The sequence below is a fragment of the Folsomia candida genome, unplaced genomic scaffold (assembly GCF_002217175.1).
Source record: "Folsomia candida strain VU population unplaced genomic scaffold, ASM221717v1 Fcan01_Sc005, whole genome shotgun sequence".
Lineage (NCBI taxonomy): Eukaryota > Metazoa > Arthropoda > Collembola > Entomobryomorpha > Isotomidae > Folsomia > Folsomia candida.
The window spans coordinates 4,789,096-4,805,246 of NW_019091197.1; the positions used below are offsets into that span (position 1 = coordinate 4,789,096).

At 34.9% G+C, this 16,151-nt stretch overlaps 3 protein-coding genes across 6 annotated transcripts; 1 reads left to right on the forward strand and 2 right to left on the reverse strand.

Moving 5' to 3' along the window:
- Positions 1-478: 478 nt before the first annotated feature.
- LOC110850075 (retinaldehyde-binding protein 1) lies at positions 479-2,812 on the forward strand. 3 transcript variants are annotated; one of them, XM_035851804.1, is made up of 7 exons: positions 496-674; positions 769-869; positions 936-1,086; positions 1,819-2,012; positions 2,087-2,196; positions 2,263-2,427; positions 2,496-2,812. In XM_035851804.1, exons 1-5 carry the CDS (start codon positions 614-616, stop codon positions 2,138-2,140), a joined length of 561 nt encoding a protein of 186 aa, XP_035707697.1. In that variant the 5' UTR covers positions 496-613; the 3' UTR covers positions 2,141-2,196; positions 2,263-2,427; positions 2,496-2,812. The 3 variants fall into 3 exon arrangements, with proteins under 3 accessions (XP_035707698.1, XP_035707697.1, XP_021953246.1); XM_022097554.2 differs by having other exon boundaries at positions 2,263-2,423; XM_035851805.1 differs by lacking the exons at positions 1,819-2,012; positions 2,087-2,196; positions 2,263-2,427; positions 2,496-2,812 and adding an exon at positions 1,188-1,503 and having other exon boundaries at positions 479-674.
- Positions 2,813-3,011: 199 nt separating this feature from the next.
- LOC110850254 lies at positions 3,012-4,657 on the reverse strand. 2 transcript variants are annotated; one of them, XM_022097713.2, is made up of 6 exons: positions 4,567-4,657; positions 4,017-4,396; positions 3,644-3,832; positions 3,496-3,582; positions 3,229-3,411; positions 3,012-3,157 (listed from the first exon to the last, which is right to left on the reverse strand). In XM_022097713.2, the coding sequence occupies exons 1-6, from the start codon at positions 4,586-4,588 to the stop codon at positions 3,029-3,031; spliced, it is 990 nt and encodes a 329-aa protein (XP_021953405.2). In that variant the 5' UTR covers positions 4,589-4,657; the 3' UTR covers positions 3,012-3,028. The 2 variants fall into 2 exon arrangements, with proteins under 2 accessions (XP_021953405.2, XP_035707692.1); XM_035851799.1 differs by having other exon boundaries at positions 3,064-3,175.
- A 6,855-nt stretch (positions 4,658-11,512) lies between these two features.
- LOC110850390 (interferon-induced, double-stranded RNA-activated protein kinase) lies at positions 11,513-16,101 on the reverse strand. The gene is made up of 9 exons (XM_022097825.2): positions 15,883-16,101; positions 15,639-15,800; positions 15,441-15,554; positions 14,118-15,357; positions 13,852-14,047; positions 13,477-13,768; positions 13,250-13,388; positions 12,960-13,178; positions 11,513-12,890 (listed from the first exon to the last, which is right to left on the reverse strand). Exons 4-9 carry the CDS (start codon positions 14,176-14,178, stop codon positions 11,986-11,988), a joined length of 1,812 nt encoding a protein of 603 aa, XP_021953517.2. The 5' UTR covers positions 14,179-15,357; positions 15,441-15,554; positions 15,639-15,800; positions 15,883-16,101; the 3' UTR covers positions 11,513-11,985.
- Positions 16,102-16,151: the final 50 nt, after the last annotated feature.

Sequence of the window (16,151 nt, forward strand, 5' to 3'; positions counted from 1 at the left end):
ACATATAATGAATGTAGTCAATTATATGCATACTTAGGTAGGGTATTTATGTATGTATGTATGTATGTAATGCATGTTATATTATTTTGTACTTTTAACAAGCTTTATAAGTTGTATGGGCACTTGCACAAAAACCGAGATTTACAGAATTGTATGTATGTATGTAAGTATATCGTGTATCTATACGGGACAGACTGTAAAATGTGAATTATTTGCAATATTACTTTGTTGATGACCTCGGACAACTTGATCAAGACGCAAATTTGTACATGCAACATTGACCTTGACGTGTTGCATTCCTGGTGAGATGTTTGACCATGCAACTTATATATACTTTTTTCATACAAGATTCTTTACACGGAGTTGAAAATTGTACCACGATTTACATACTCAACAAATTATTTATTGACTGTGGGATAGAATTATATTTTATGAGGAAGAAACAAATATATGTATGCTAATTTAATTTTCCTTATGTAAAAGATGCATAATAAGAGCATAACCTTGCATTGGGTTGAGCTACCCGTTAAGTGATACATGTATTCAACATCTTCATTTCATTACTTATCTATCTTAAACCCGATTCTTATCAAATGAAATTCCAAAGTTGACCATGGAGTTGAAAAGTAATCAGAAAATTGACAAATTAATTGAGCTTAGGTCAAAAATTAAAGGTATAGCCTCATTTTAATGCTTGCTACAAAAATATTTTAAGGAAATTTATTTTTGACTAAGTGTAAATTTAAAATTACATTTTTAAAAATTCAGTTCACGAAAAACTCTGTCATTTCTCGGACATCTTGGACGATAAATTTGTAAATGGATTCTTGGAAGGGAAAAAATATGACGTGCATGAGACAATTTTTTGTGTAATTGCATAATAACTAATTTAAAGTTACTTAAAAAACATCAATTTTAGTAAAGTTAATTTATAGCTGGAAAATTACATTGAGTTGCGAACTGTCAAGTACAGGAAGTTAATTCAACCCTTCTTACCATCCAGAGCAAGTTTGTTGGGAACCGAATTCGTTAATTTTCTATCTAGCAGGGATCATCATGGGAGACATGTTGCAGTGTTTAATATTTGTAAGTGCGAAAATCGTGGTGCATCTATATTAAATAGGCAGTTAGCAAACCTACGTTTTTAAAATTTCCGTGCTTGAGTTTGGTCGAAATTTCCGGAGCAGATATAAAAAATGTTCAGAGGACAATCAAGAGTTACTTCAAGATCGGCTCTGGAAATATTGAAGCAACTAAAGAGAACTTACGGGGAAAACTTGGGGGGGGGGAATTTACACCTAATCAACCTCTACACAGTGCGAATTATTCTTCCCATGCCCACTTTTCATTTCATAACTCATAGCACATCATATGTATGTAGTTTGATGAAGGATAAGTAAAAATGTTGAGTCACAATTTGGACAAAGTATTGTAAATCTCATGGTATACTTTTGATCGATATTTTGAATATGTACTATTAAATTGTTAACATTCTTGTACTAAATATGTAAAGACAGAAAGCGCAACAATTGGTTTAAATCACTTTAACTTTGTAGACACTAATATCACCACATTTTCATATTTTATCTCCAGTTTAAAATTTCTTCACATCTAAATATGCACAATTCTTAATTTTATGCACACAATTCCATAATTTTCATTTTCCCCCAAGTTAACCTTCGCAAAGATTACCTTTTATGTCACCGTTGTAGGGCACGAATATTATTATGGAGCTCAAGTTGGGCACGTGATTTTTCTTCCAAATAAAATAATTTGTATAGTAATTGAAATATCGTCACGTTATGCCCTATGTTTCAGCTGCCTGGAACCCGTCACTGGTCTCTCTACAAGAAGTAGTGGTAACTGGACTGTTCATTTTTGATGAAGCGATAAGACGTTATGTTGCGACAAGCGACGAATTTGTACTCATAGCCAACTATGGAGGCGTGTCATTCGAGCAAGCCAAAGTCATCACACCACGACTTGCCTTCCAAGTACTGGAATTGTACCTGGTAATTCAAGCTCGTATTAAATGCGCTGTAGAAGTATTTATTTTTTGAACAAAAGATTGTTAAATTTTTATCAGAAATGCCTCCCTGGGCGCCAAAAGCGGCGCATATCATACATGAAAACTTTATAATGAATGGAGCTATCCGAATTCTGAAATATTTGTTGAGCAAAAAACTACGGGAACGGGTAAGAAATGTCGAAAAAAATTATAACATTTGTAATTTGATTAAATTAAAAGCACCTTTTTTACAGATTCATGTCCACTCAAAGAAGCTTGATTCCTTGCATGAACACGTGTCTAGGACAATTTTGCCGACCTCATTGGGTGGCACACTTACAAACGAGGAAGCCTTCGATAACGGTCTTATGGTAAAAATAAGGGGGAATGACGGTTTTTATAAAAGCCTGGAAAAGTAAGTTTGCTTTAAATAGTTCGATGAAAACGACTTTCTATGCAGTAATTTGAGATAAATTTCCTGTTACAGAAAAAGTGATGAAGTTTCAAGTATGCGCTAAGAAAATTGTCGCGGCACTTGTCCAGTCGATCTGATCAAATTATGTACGAGTACGCTCATATGTATATTTAGATCTAATGGTAGTTTAAAAATACTGGCATTATTCTATAACATAAAACGATTTGGAACATGTCTTGAAGGTAAAAGTTTTTGATGGGGTGTGTTTAGTTTGTAGAATATGTTCAAATTGTGAGAATTACTTTAATTAAACTTGTTCGCAATTACGGGAAATTGTGTGATTTTAAATAAAAATACTAGTATAAATGCCAGAATATGTTAATTTGAAATTTAATTGTGGAAATTTGTTTAATTGTTTTTCTAAATAATATGTAGCTATGTGATTTTCTTCATCTAAAATATATTTAAGTTGCCTGCACCTTGACCTTCACAAGTCTCACCAGGATAAGCTTTCCCACGATGTGGGGAGCAGTTATTGAAAAATTAATAATTTAGTAAAGAATAAACTCATAAAACTGGATACGATAAAGCAATAATTACATTTTTTATTTCCTTATTTTCTTCAAATAGACATCTTCTCCGTTATCATGCACCGTTTTGTATCCATATTTCCGCATGAGATCCAAAATGCTGTTTTTTCCTTCCGGTGTGAGTGAATACTCCACGATTAGAAACTAAACCCGAAGAAAAATCTATTTAAAAAAATACATTTTCAATACATACATATTTCAAATGATATTCGTACCTTGATATCCATCTGATCAAATGGAATCCCCTGCAAAACTTGGAACTCGTGACCCTGTACGTCGAGGGCAAATAAATCCACTGATTTCCTGTTTATCGCTGCCAGTAAAGATTGTAACGGAAAACAATCAATTATTCCTTCAGATGTAAATCCATTAATGTCCAGTCCGTACGGTTTGTAATTCTAAATAAAAAAGACGCGAGTTTTATTAATGTTCGTTATTTGATCGTTGTAATATTTCTGTCATGATTTTTGTTACTGACTCACTGGTGCTTTATATTTCGATCCAGGATTAATCAACCCAGTCCCGGGCATCCAATCTTTGCTGGTGTTAAAATTCATTTTGAATTCAACCTAAATTAGTGGATTTTTTGTCATTACAAAATAATTTGTTACCATTTAGATTACAACAAACCTTTTCAATCTTTCCGCTCAAGCAAACATTTGCCATCCAAGCGGACCGTCTACTTTTTCTTAATTTTCCAAACAGTGATGGAGAAGCTTCAATAAGGAGGCCACCCCATCCAAAATCCTTCTCAAGTTGCAACGTCCTTGAGTAGAACTTTCCATCATTTGCGCCACACTCGATGAAAAATCCGCCTCCCTAAACATTGATAAAGTCGGAAATATTCATTAAAGGAAACCAAATCTTATTTTTGGAAGGAATTAAATCATTGCTGTTCGTGTAATATTTGTAGAATCAAGAACCAATCGGATAGTTGATTCGAAAAGTTTCCAGTAATTCTTTGATCCGACAAATATTGCAAGAACAAGGATTATGTAAATACCGATGCATTTAGTAATTTGAACATTGGATCGATTGCAGTAGCAGGAAGGTGACTAGGAGGGATCCGGTCGACAGTTATGTCTTCCCAGGGGGGAGGGTACAGACGGTGTTGATAGAGGTATTTGACTACTAGCATATCCGTGGCCGACATAAATGTGTTGACATCAAAAATGTCGATTTCATCGCCCACCGGGCTGGCAAATTCGGGGACACGTATAGGTTCTTCTAGGTGAGTTGACCCGTCATAGTTTGATTGGTGCAATCCAAGTATAGTAATGACACTTATCATTGTCGCTAATATTGCCAATGTCAATAAACAATTATAGCAACGTCGTTGCGATTTCCTGGACCAAGCAGTCATGTTTTCTTTCATGCCGGAAACTATATTCGGATTGACAAAAATTTGTAAATTAAATTAAATATTTATTATGTTACTACACGTCCTTAGCTCTGATCCGTTCTCAGAATTTGACTTTTTGTGACAAAATATCCAAAAAAATTAGTAGTAAAATGCTGAGTTTCTTATAATGTTATCATCTAATCTTATTTACCTAAGTCCAACGTGGCAGTCATCAAGTGGTCTGTCTGATCCTTCCCGTCTGAGGACTTGGTTGTCCCAAATAAAAACAAACTTCATTTTTCGGTGGTGCAAAAACTCTATGGTTTAGTTTGTGCTCAATTGAGGTCACTTTCTATGGGACGGGATATGACAATAGGAGCCAAGCTTTTACTTTTTATGCTTTATAAAATAGCCTATTAGTATTCACTATGGTTAGTTAACAATGTTAATTGGTTACGCATTGTGTTTGAATTTCAATTACTGATAGAGTTGTGGTATTTAAATACATCATTATTATGAGTGAGTATAACATATTTATGTACGCACTTATGTTGACAAAACTCTATATTGAAATGGAAATTTATAAGGTTTGCCGAGTCTAAGAATTTTTCAAAATACAAAAAATAACAAAAAATTCATAATTAGTTTTTTTTAATCGAACAATGTTTTTATTGAACTGATTCTAAACTTTTACACCTTTGACTATCTATTCATTTACATATATTTTTTACACGCTCCACATCCCTTTCTGATCAATTTTGAACTAATTAAATTGTATATCTCAGCTTATTAAGTTACGAACTATAATTCAAACGGATTAAAAATTAAATCTGCTAACAAACGTCTTCACAATAAAAGCTAAATGCAACCAATAAATGCAATTTTCAGTATCTACTTGTACCTGCGTCCCTCTGCAACAAATAGGACAACTAATGAAAACAATATCCAACCAATTGTTGCAATAAATCCGTCCAAAACCACAGGGTGTGTAATGTCCCAACCTCTGATGCAAACTGATCTTACCGACTCAATTATCAATGTGGTTGGTATACAGCGACATAATTGACGAAGCGCCCACGGAGTGGTTTCCAAAGACAATGATATTCCTGTTATAACGTTATCGTGCATATGTAATAAGGATGTTTCTGTGCAAGTAGATGACTAAAAATGTGCCTACCGCTCGATGTAAGTTGTAGACATGCAATCCAAATTAGAACCATAGCATTTTCCAATACTCCATTCCACAATGTGCCAATCATTAAACCTGCGAGAGAAAATATTCTGAATATGTATTTACAATGGAACCTTTTTCCAAGGATTTTCTAGCTAGAGTTATATCAAAAAATTTAGCCAATATGTAGAAATCACAAGGCGCGTATCATTCGGTTGAATAGCCCCTTGAAGAAAAGTATTGGTGGCAAAGTTCAATTTTTTTGGTTAATTTTCCCTCTAGGCGAAAACCAAGGCGCACGTGTGTGGCTACTTTGACCGCTAATATTTTTATTCAAAGGGGCCATTCAACGGAAGGATAAGCGCCATGTGATTCCTAATTTTTGGTTCAATTTTTTAATATAACTCATTAGACAATCCCGGTGTAGCTTGAAAAAATATTCCATTGTTAGTAAATAAATTCATATATAACGAACAAATCCGTGTCTACCTATCGATAATCCAGTCAAGGAAGCCAGATATATAAGTCCCACTACTAGAATCCACGAACCCTTGATAACCATTCCATGCAAACCGCACAAGATCCCCAACATACTTCCAATTTGTATGAAAATTGTCAAACTTTGTGACGCAAAGATGTCAATGACGCGATGCCATAGACGCACACCAGCCACGTGGTCTCTCCCACCTATTCCGGCAAGCCTGTCCTCTGTCCAGAGTTCTCCCACACACGTGGAGAAGCCGAACAATATACTGTCGCATCAAGGGATTCACTAATGAATTACATAGATAAGTTCATTTACATATTAGTTTTTACTCACAAAACTATAAAACCCGGACGTATAAAGGATAAGGCTTCAAACGCATTCAGGCTGCCATAAACTGATTTGAACTAGAAATGGTAGTACATGGATGAACATATGCAAAAATAAAATGTTTCAATAAGCAAATTAGGTTATTTTATAGAGTACAATAATTGGTGGCCGAATAAAATCTGTAGGTCCGAAACAAGCCTCCCCGATACTTTCAAGGTAATGGAGGTATTGTCGAATTATAGTTTCCTTAGTCCAAAAGGATAATATATCATCTGTGTAGAACAAACATTTATGCAAAGGACACTCCACGTGTGTGTACATATGGAGCTAAATAATTATCAGCGACAAGGTTATTTATAAAGCATGTGATCGGTTTCCAGTGATTTTTTTTACACCCATATCACCTGATGTGACCAGGTGCCTCACTGAAACTGTACCCCTGTAATATAGCTTCCACAGTTTTTGTGCTACAAATTTCTAGCCAATTTTAATTGAAGGCCAGTTAATTTCTGCGTAGAAAATAATTTTTAGTTTTCGAAATTTCCTCCCCTTGCATCAATGCAGATATGACGACGCTGCCTGAAGTTTTCTGCTGAATTCTTGGACTTAGTGTTCCATTTCGTTATCAAAATTTTTTTCAGGCAAGTAGAACACACCTTTGCCCCTATCTTTGACCACATTTCATATTTTTACTTCCGGAATGATAAGAATTAAGAAGAGATATTTAGGATGCCTTGACCCCTAAAATGATCACATGCTTTATTCCTGGTCTTACTTGTCTCATCCATTCGAATAGATATTGTGGATCCAGAAATTGTCTTGGGATCCGCAAATTTTTTTTGCACAAGTCGATTTTTAAAGTGTTCCATATAATTGAGAGGAAACTCAATTAGTGCCATGACATTTCCAAATTTTATTTGGTTGAGTCCATCGTCGTACGAATTTAGGGGAATCTACTTATCACATTAGATAGTGACAAATAGATAGACTGATACATTTCAACTCCGCTTATAAAATAGTGTACTCACCCAAATCAATTTGTCTGTACCAAATTTATCTATAAAATTGCAAACTCCTACATTCTCTAAACATTCGTCTTCTTGATCCCTTGATATTTTTTTCCACTTGTAATTCAGCGTGATCAGTGAAATTAAAATCGGCATTATCGTTCAGCAGTAATCCAGTCTTGATTCCTCGTGGCTCATGACCAACCGTAAAAATTAGAACAACTGAACAAATAATGGGAAGTACAAATTGTCCTAAGCAGATCCTGTGAAAAGTGCAGCAAGTTGTTAATTGTGTACATTGAAAATGACATTATTTGAGGGCGTTCATTATTTCATATCCTTAATATTCTTCGTATCATAAAATAAGTAAGTTACGACTACGACGATTATTTATGTACCAGATTTTGTCATCAAAAATCACGTTACGATTTGTAGGTAGCTTTCTCCCTGTTTTTTGTTCATAAACTATTTTACGAAATAATGAACACCCTCACTAAAAATATAAAATATTGTAACCTTGGATCCCTCGGAGTGCGATACCACCAATTTGAAAGCAATGCCCGCATAATGCCTGCGTTATTCCTTCGGATATCGAGTAGATCATTAGTCAAGTAATTGACTGCAGAACTTTCGAAAACTTCATCGCCAGTTGCACAAATATTCATATCGATTGACTCAAGCTCTTGGTATGCATTCGCTTCTTGAGTTTACACATGTGTAAAAAAATGTCGTCGAATTTCGTAGCTTTATATTTTGTCAATAACGAATTTGGACTGCTTTCCGTTAAAATATAACCACCTCGCATGAATCCGACCTGAAATATATAATCGCAAATTAACAATTGTGCACAATCCCAACGATGATCTCGTTATAACATGATAAGCGAAAAGACCGACCTTATCGCAAAGTTTCATCTCCTCCGTGTAATGCGTGGACATTAAAATAGTTACTCCTTTGTTATGAGAAATGTCGGATAAATGTTCCCAAATCCTAGTTAAAAAATTGGGACGTTAAACTAACGTTTTTTGTGACAGGATATTTGAACCATGTTACTCATCACTTTAGTCGCACGAGTGGGTCTAAACCGACCATGGCTTCATCCAGGATAAGTAAACGTGGGTTATGGATCATGGCTGCTGCCAGTGATACTCGTCGCCTTTGACCACCGCTAAGTTCAAATAATATGCATTATGGCGTCAAGCACTGGCAGAAATGCTAATTAGTTATTAATTAGACGAACCTTAATTCACGAACTACGCTTTCAACGTGAGGAAGATCAAGTGTCGCCGTGAGAAAATATATCCTGGCCTCTATGCATTCTGTGTTCATGCCATAAATCAATCCATAATATTTGAGGACTTCTCTGATCGTAAGAATGTTTAAGAGTGCAACATCCTAAGGTTAAGAAAATCATGCAAACCTATGTAGGAAATTATGTCGAAGAGGAAATTGTGACAATCAATCAGATTTTACTTGCGGCATGTATCCACAAAAGTTGCCAAGGTTTTTTGGACGGAGTTGGTTAAATAAGGTCAGTTCCCCAGAATCTAGTTGGCATGTTCCGACTATGCAGGAGATCAAGGTGGTTTTTCTAATTGGACAAAACAAGCTGAATTAATGGGTAATAACGAGCAAATTCATAAAACCACATTAGCTATGAGGTTAATTACATAAATAAATAATTCTACAAATTTCCTTGTGCGGAAATATCTTTACTGAGATCTCATATATTTATATCTGAACATAATTACGAAAGGTGTTGCTTAATGTGGAATGTGGAAAATATAAATGGTAATTCCAGTCAGAGTGCTTCTACTTCTGGGGATACCGGTGAAGACAAAGTATAAATTCTTAAATATAGATACTTAATTTGGGGGTTTATGTACGTCAATTTTTGATTATTTATGCAGGTACGGTTTTAAATATGCAAACATATAAAATTATTGGATCGATTTAACTTGCATAGCACTTAAATTTTTATCCATGTGAACTTTCCAAACCAAAATTTGAAATATTACTGGATAAGATTAAAAATTTACACAAACAAAATACAATTTTTATAATTACCCACATCCACTCGAACCGATTAGTCCATAACTGAAATGTGTATACATACATTAACCAACTTATTTATTACTTTTCTAAATTTTTTCCTACATTTCTCCAGGGGAAATATTAACGTTTAGGTTGTTGAGAATATAATTTCCTTTGCCGTAACGTTTAAACCCGTTTTTTATCCGAAGTGCCATGATTTCAATTGAATTTTCTTGCTTCTCACAAGATTTTGAAATTCTTAATTATTTTTGCGGTAAGCTGAATGGATAATGCTCTACGTGTGACCTGTGTCAGATCATCGTATCGTGCGCCTCTTCCTTTTTATGTACTCCGGTATTTATATTAATAATTTCCATACCTCAACCTAATGGGGTACTAAAATGTCTACTTATGTACATAGATACACATATTTATACACAGCAAGTCGCTACACACATGCATACATATGCAATATAGCTAATTAAGTAGCTTGCAAATTTAGTAGTTTTCATATGTGGGACAGCCCAGTGTAATGGATCAAATTAAGTAATAATTTGAACGCTGTAATTATTTCTGAGTGTTAAACTGATCAATTTGAAAATAATGTCTCTTATCTGTGTATTCCTATTTTCCTTACAAGCTTGTATTTTCGAGGAAGTCGTGAACTTCTCTTTTCTCACGTCCCTACTCACTTATGTAAGTTTGTACCTAAGGTACTTATGCTTAAATACTATTTACTATTGCAATTTACACAAGATAAGAAAACAAGGTAAACTTGCACCACTTTGAACAACAACAATGCGGTAAGTCACCTTAATTAGTTAATTTATTCGGTTATTTACACTGTGGGCAAATTAGTTAATTTCTAAATGTGTAATTTAATGCGAACTCTCATTACAGTTAAAGTACAAGTAGATATGTACCCATACATATACGTAGGTGTTTTATTATTAATTTTCAAAAGGTATGTTCCGCACTGTTTCTGACCAAAATTTTGATGAAATAACAAACTTCAAATACATTTAGGAGGCTGTGATTTTTTTCAGTTCTTTAGGCTAACAACAGCACTAGCAATAAATCGGCAAACTTTACCTCGACGGAAAAAATGCTAGATTTGCAAATTAAATATCGTAGTGTGATTTAATTTTTAATGCTGGAGGTGCAATACGTGTCGCAGATTTATGGTTGAATGCTTAAAATTTACGATGAAGACTGCCCAAGACAAAACACAAATTCAATTGGGTCAATAATTTTAAATGATGGTGAAACGAGGTCTCGGGCAAAAAGTCGCCAGGACGCTCAAAATCCGTTTATTCCACAGAAAAGCTCCGGAAACTAGAGGAACCAATAATGAGAGATCCGCGATTGAAACTGTCCTATTTAGCAGATGAGATTGGTGTTCCAAAACCAGCAATTTGTTCCATGTTAACTGAAGACTTAGGTATGAAAATGGTTTCCGCCCGTTGGGTACCAAAATTGCTTTCGCCATCTCAAAAACAGGATCCAGTAAACTTTTGCAATGCAAATTTTAACCTATTAAATGAAAACTTGAACTTGCTCAATATTTTATTAGCTGCATATGGTACTTGGGTTTACTATTATGACCCGGTGACCAAATAATAATTCCCTCAATGGAAGCACGAGGGGTTGCCACCGCCCGTGAATTGAAAAGTGCAAAAATCTGACCAAAAGTTAATGATGACCATTTTCAAGGATACCAAAGGTCCCCTCCTTATAAAATTTATTGCTGGAAATACTACAATAAATGGGGCCGTGTATGCAGGAACCCCGAAGGAGCTGCGTCCTCCGGTTGAAAAGAAACGTGGGGTCAAAATAAAGAGTTGGCCTTTTTTTAGACGACAACGCGCCACCAAATACCTGGCCTTTTGCGAGGGTTAGTGCAGACGAAAATCGCTTTACCTGCACAAACCACACCCCGTGCAGTCCAGACTTGACCCTTAGTGATTATTATTCGTTTCGAAACTTAAAGAAAAACATCAGGGGAACACGGTTTTCGGATGATAATGAAATCAAGTCGTAAATTTTGGCATATTTTCGAGGTAAATTTTAATGAGTTATTGCTAGTGTTAATGTTAACCTACAGAACTGAAAAAAAATCACAGCATCCTAAAAGTATTTGAAGTTTGTTATTTCATCAAAAGTTTGGTCAGAAACAGTGCGGAACATACCTTTTGAAAATTAATAATAAAACACCCACGTACATGTGGAGATGTAAGCAACGAAGCTATGTCCATATTGCACATCGGTTATGCGTACAGAAATATGTATATATATTTTACAAATTACACGCATCGATCGATATTTGAATATTTCATTGTACATATTTATACTATTGTTGTATATGTATATAGTAAACTAAATTTATGTTCAATTCCTTAGTTAAAAACTCCATAGAGATGTAACATTTCTAGAAAAATTAGATGTGAAGCTTCTTATTTGAATGACTTTATAAATATGTACATACATATATACACACAACATATGTCAGTTCGAGAAGGAATGGAAAAATCCTTTACCATGCACGAATACAAATTTAAAAACATCAAACTTTCGAAAACAATAAAATATAAAAAATTTTAGAAGTTAGCATATGTTTTCCAATACATTTTTAACATCAGAAATACTAGATCTATCTTTGGCACTAATTTTGAGCATTTTCTTGACTAATTGTTCAAATTTGGCTGTATCCTGACCCTTTCCCAAGTCATTGAAAACATCATTCTCCTCATTTCTTCTCAGTTGATCAAAAATTTTAACTTTATTTGTAATCGGGGACGATAAAATCTCAAAATAGCAAAGTCCCAAGCTGAATATGTCCGTCTTTTCGTTACAGTCAACCTGGTTAAGGGTCATTTCCGGGCTTCGGTACAACTCGCAGCCTGCGACCGAACAATACTCATCCTTCTTCTTATCCAACTTAACCGACAATCCGAGATCAACAATTTTCCACATGATGAAACTATTCCCGGTCAGATTGCACATAATGTTGTCCGGTTTTATGTCGCGGTGGACAATCTTAACCATATGAAGAACACTGAGACCGTTCGCAATTTGCAGAAACATTCGCTTGATTGTGGCAAAGTCTCTGATTTCTAGAGGATTATCTGTCAACCATTTTTTCAAACTGAGGTGACAGTACTCCATTTGCATAAAAATATAGGATGGCCGTCCAGAAGACGTTTCGGACATGTCCATCATCGACAAATCACTGTAGGCTCTGCCATCGCAATCCTCGATCCAGAAATTTACCAAGCGGACAACATTATCGTCACGGATACTTTGCAAATTTGATATTTCGCGCTTAAATTTTAGCACGTTGTACACACTTTCTTCAGATCTTCGGAAGGCTTCGTATAAATTGATTTGCTTGATGGCGAAAATATTCCCGGTTTTGGTACACTCGGCTTTCCATACTTCTCCATGTGAACCTTTTCCTAGTGGGGTGTGTGACATGAGACGCAAGGTTTTCACGGATTGCCATTTTGTTTCTGAAAATTCAGTCATTTTGATGCAGTTTAACAAGATAAGATAATAAATCGAGGTGTGTATTTATTTACCTTTCGTGTCATTTCGAACTTCGTTGACATAATTTGTTGCTTGTTGAACACAATTTTGAGAAATGTTCTCCTCTGTAAATTCATCGTCATTGCTTGAGGAAAGTAGGGAGTCATTTTTTGTAGCGTTGCTCATAATTTCTAGATAACCCCCCAGCAAGACAGTAGACAATGCCAAGACAGAAATTATAGAAATGACAATAATTCCAGTGATTAGTCCAACTGTAATTTTCGAGTAATGTCCATTAACTTAATTTTTATAATTACAGATAAAACAAAATTATGCTACTCACATGGAAAATTATCTTCTTCTTCCGGATAAGGAATCATGGTGGTTGTGATAACTGTAGGCGTTTCGGTGGTCGTGGACGTTGTCGTGGTCGGTACATCTTTTGAGCACTGGCATTCATAACTTTCCTGATTTATTGTTAACTATTTAAAAACAATTTTAAATAATTTATCAATTATCAAGAAATTCAAATTGCAATAAAAGCTGGTGAAAAGCTATTAATTTTCTCACAGCATTATTGACATTTCCTGACGTTGTAATTTCCTCAGTTGGAGGAGTATTCGGACACATCGAGTCCTTTATGCGTCTCGTTACATGACAATTTGAAGGGATTGATATGGATCTAATTCCATTTGCAAATTGGAATGTTTGCGTCTCGTTGGATTTAAGTATGACACCGTCATCGGTACAAAGTCGAGTTGCATTCTTGTAACAGTTGAACATTCGGTAAAGCGTGCAATTTCCGGTGGGAAGAGGAGAAGCAGGTTGACGCGTTTTTTCTATTTTTGGTGAAATGGTCACACTAAAAGATGCAAAGTTATATGTACTTATCACTGCAAAATAATTATGCAGATTTAACCGTATTATAAAATTTATCATTTTTACAGGGTTGGAAATTTTTCTGGAAATTCAGGACAGCACGTGGGACTGTATTTTTTCTGTGGTCCTTTTCCGGGGCAAACACAACTGCAAATTATCTTCCCATTCGAACACTTTGCAACGAAATCTACGTCATCGTAAAATTGGTCACATCTCCGAATCCAGTCGTCCTCAGTGGGAGTGGTGCTTACCAAGGTGAAGACTGTCAATTTGGAAGTACAAGTCTTCATTGTAATATGTTTGTCCCGTTTATTTTTAAGCTTTTCACTCACCTGACAAAATGATTTGAAATTCTACTTTAAGTAAATTGATGTGATTGTAATTCCATTTCATTGCACCGATTAATTTATTGATTCACATTTTGTGATGTTATAAAATGTTTGATAACGAGACTCGTTTTTGGGGAGGTATTTAATTTCCATAAAATTAATTGCTGCATGAGCAAGGGTGAAGTTCTTGACGTAAATTATGTAGACAATTCTTTCGAGTCCTGATACTTGACAAAGCATGTTAAATGCATGATACAAAGTATGTACATAAATGACTCATTTGCAAAACTTACAAGTAAGACTGGTTTATGCACATACAACGCACAAGTATTAGTATTGATGTATACATGCTTACATAAATACGTAAGAGCATGTTACAAAAAGATTCTATATATTGGTGGTAGAGTCGCCAAGAATACGATGAGCGTTGCTTACTGAACATGCAAAATTACGCATACATACATATGCTCATACTTGCATGTGTATGATGTAGTTTTATTCATTGGAGTATAAATTGTTCGCAGAGTACAATTACATAGATTGTGCTACATTTTACTCATCATTTAGAAAAGTTAAGCGACCATGGCCGTACATATTTACGAGTATACATGTACTAGATTTTCTTGTCAAGCGAATACAGACAGAATTTGTACGGTCACAGTTGTCTGATCGGTTTCTGCATTATGTATGACTCATTGAAAGAAATAGTAAAACCAAGTTGCCTGGTTTGATAATTCTGAAGACTTGATGGCATGACTAATAAGGTCAACGTATATGTATTTTTGAACACTATTACACATAATGCTTAATCATGATTATAATCATGATCATGATCAGACTCGTAAATAGTTTCAGAATTATGAAGACTTTAATTTTCGAAGTACCTGATTATAAAACAGAACAGGACTACTTAGGTGTTAAATATATACAAATAATTATCCATTGACCGTATTATTTTAGGAGGTAGATACATATTGTTATAATAATGCATATTTGTCTATTAAATGTATTGGGGTGAGTTTGACTTCACATTGTGTATCATGAGTATTACCATAATTTACCATATTTAGGAATTCATGTTCGCTTATACTTCACAAAAAATTAGCTGTGACCAAGACGATCCTTTTCCATCCTTAGGATTAGTAGGAATCAGTTTAGGGGGAAGATTCGTACTATGAAATCCGGTCTGAATTGAGCACCCGATGCAAAAATATACCGCTGATAAGACAAATAATCCAAAAGCCTATATAATAAAACTAATTATTTTCAAATAATTTTACACATGTTTATAGGCCATAATATTTATTAAAATACTAATTATCTCACATCGGCAAGACAGTTTGTTAAGAAGGGTTCATAATAAATGCTGAAATCATCGCAAAGACTTATCACAGCTCCAATTCCAATCACCAGTGCTGCATAGTTGTTTAGATAATAAATCTGTCACAACAGTTATTAAGTCAGGATTGGTATATACTAGTAATTTACTTATCAGAAAGAAAATATGCACCAGAAATAACTTACATAGGATACAACACCTCTTGAAGAAGTTTGGAAGGTGTGCCAGGAAAATACAATGACGACCAGGATCGTGTGACCTAACATGAACACGGATGGGATTATGAGGAACAATTGCGACCTCCGGTAATCATAGAAACTTAAGGCCAAGTGTAGAGACCCCAAAATCTATGCAAAAAACTTATGCAGTTAACTTAACTTGGAGTCGGTATGGGATTAATGGATATTTTATTGCTAAGCTGTTTCTTACAACTCCAAGCACATAGAGGGGATAATTTAAGATGATGGGGTCCGAATTTTTTAGTTTGGGAGGTTCCATAGCTGCAGTAGATGTGGAAGAATTGAAATTATCGTTACTGGAGAAACGAAGTGAATCTGTGCTGGGATATTATGCGAATGTTTGCATCTTGCCATTTATAACTTGTTAGCTCATCCTTTTTGCAATACATGTGCTATGGAGAATTGGCAACTTGTGCAGTACTTGTCACATGTATTTATTTCATACTTGCTAGAGTTCGC

Excerpts from the sequence above, each read along its gene's own strand:
- LOC110850075 (XM_035851804.1), top strand. The coding sequence starts at position 614 with ATGGAGTTGAAAAGTAATCAGAAAATTGACAAATTAATTGAGCTTAGG. Across the intron at positions 675-768 it reads GCTTAGGTCAAAAATTAAAG|TTCACGAAAAACTCTGTCAT; the intron begins GTATAGCCTCAT and ends TTAAAAATTCAG. Across the intron at positions 870-935 it reads TGCATGAGACAATTTTTTGT|CTGGAAAATTACATTGAGTT; the intron begins GTAATTGCATAA and ends GTTAATTTATAG.
- LOC110850254 (XM_022097713.2), bottom strand. The coding sequence starts at position 4,588 with ATGACTGCCACGTTGGACTTAG. Across the intron at positions 3,412-3,495 it reads GATCGAAATATAAAGCACCA|AATTACAAACCGTACGGACT; the intron begins GTGAGTCAGTAA and ends TTTTTTATTTAG. Across the intron at positions 3,158-3,228 it reads TTGATCAGATGGATATCAAG|TTTCTAATCGTGGAGTATTC; the intron begins GTACGAATATCA and ends CTTCGGGTTTAG.
- LOC110850390 (XM_022097825.2), bottom strand. The coding sequence starts at position 14,178 with ATGAAATGGAATTACAATCACATCAATTTACTTAAAGTAGAATTTCAA. Across the intron at positions 14,048-14,117 it reads ATTTCAAATCATTTTGTCAG|TCTTCACCTTGGTAAGCACC; the intron begins GTGAGTGAAAAG and ends CCAAATTGACAG. Across the intron at positions 13,179-13,249 it reads AGAAGAAGATAATTTTCCAT|TTGGACTAATCACTGGAATT; the intron begins GTGAGTAGCATA and ends CGAAAATTACAG.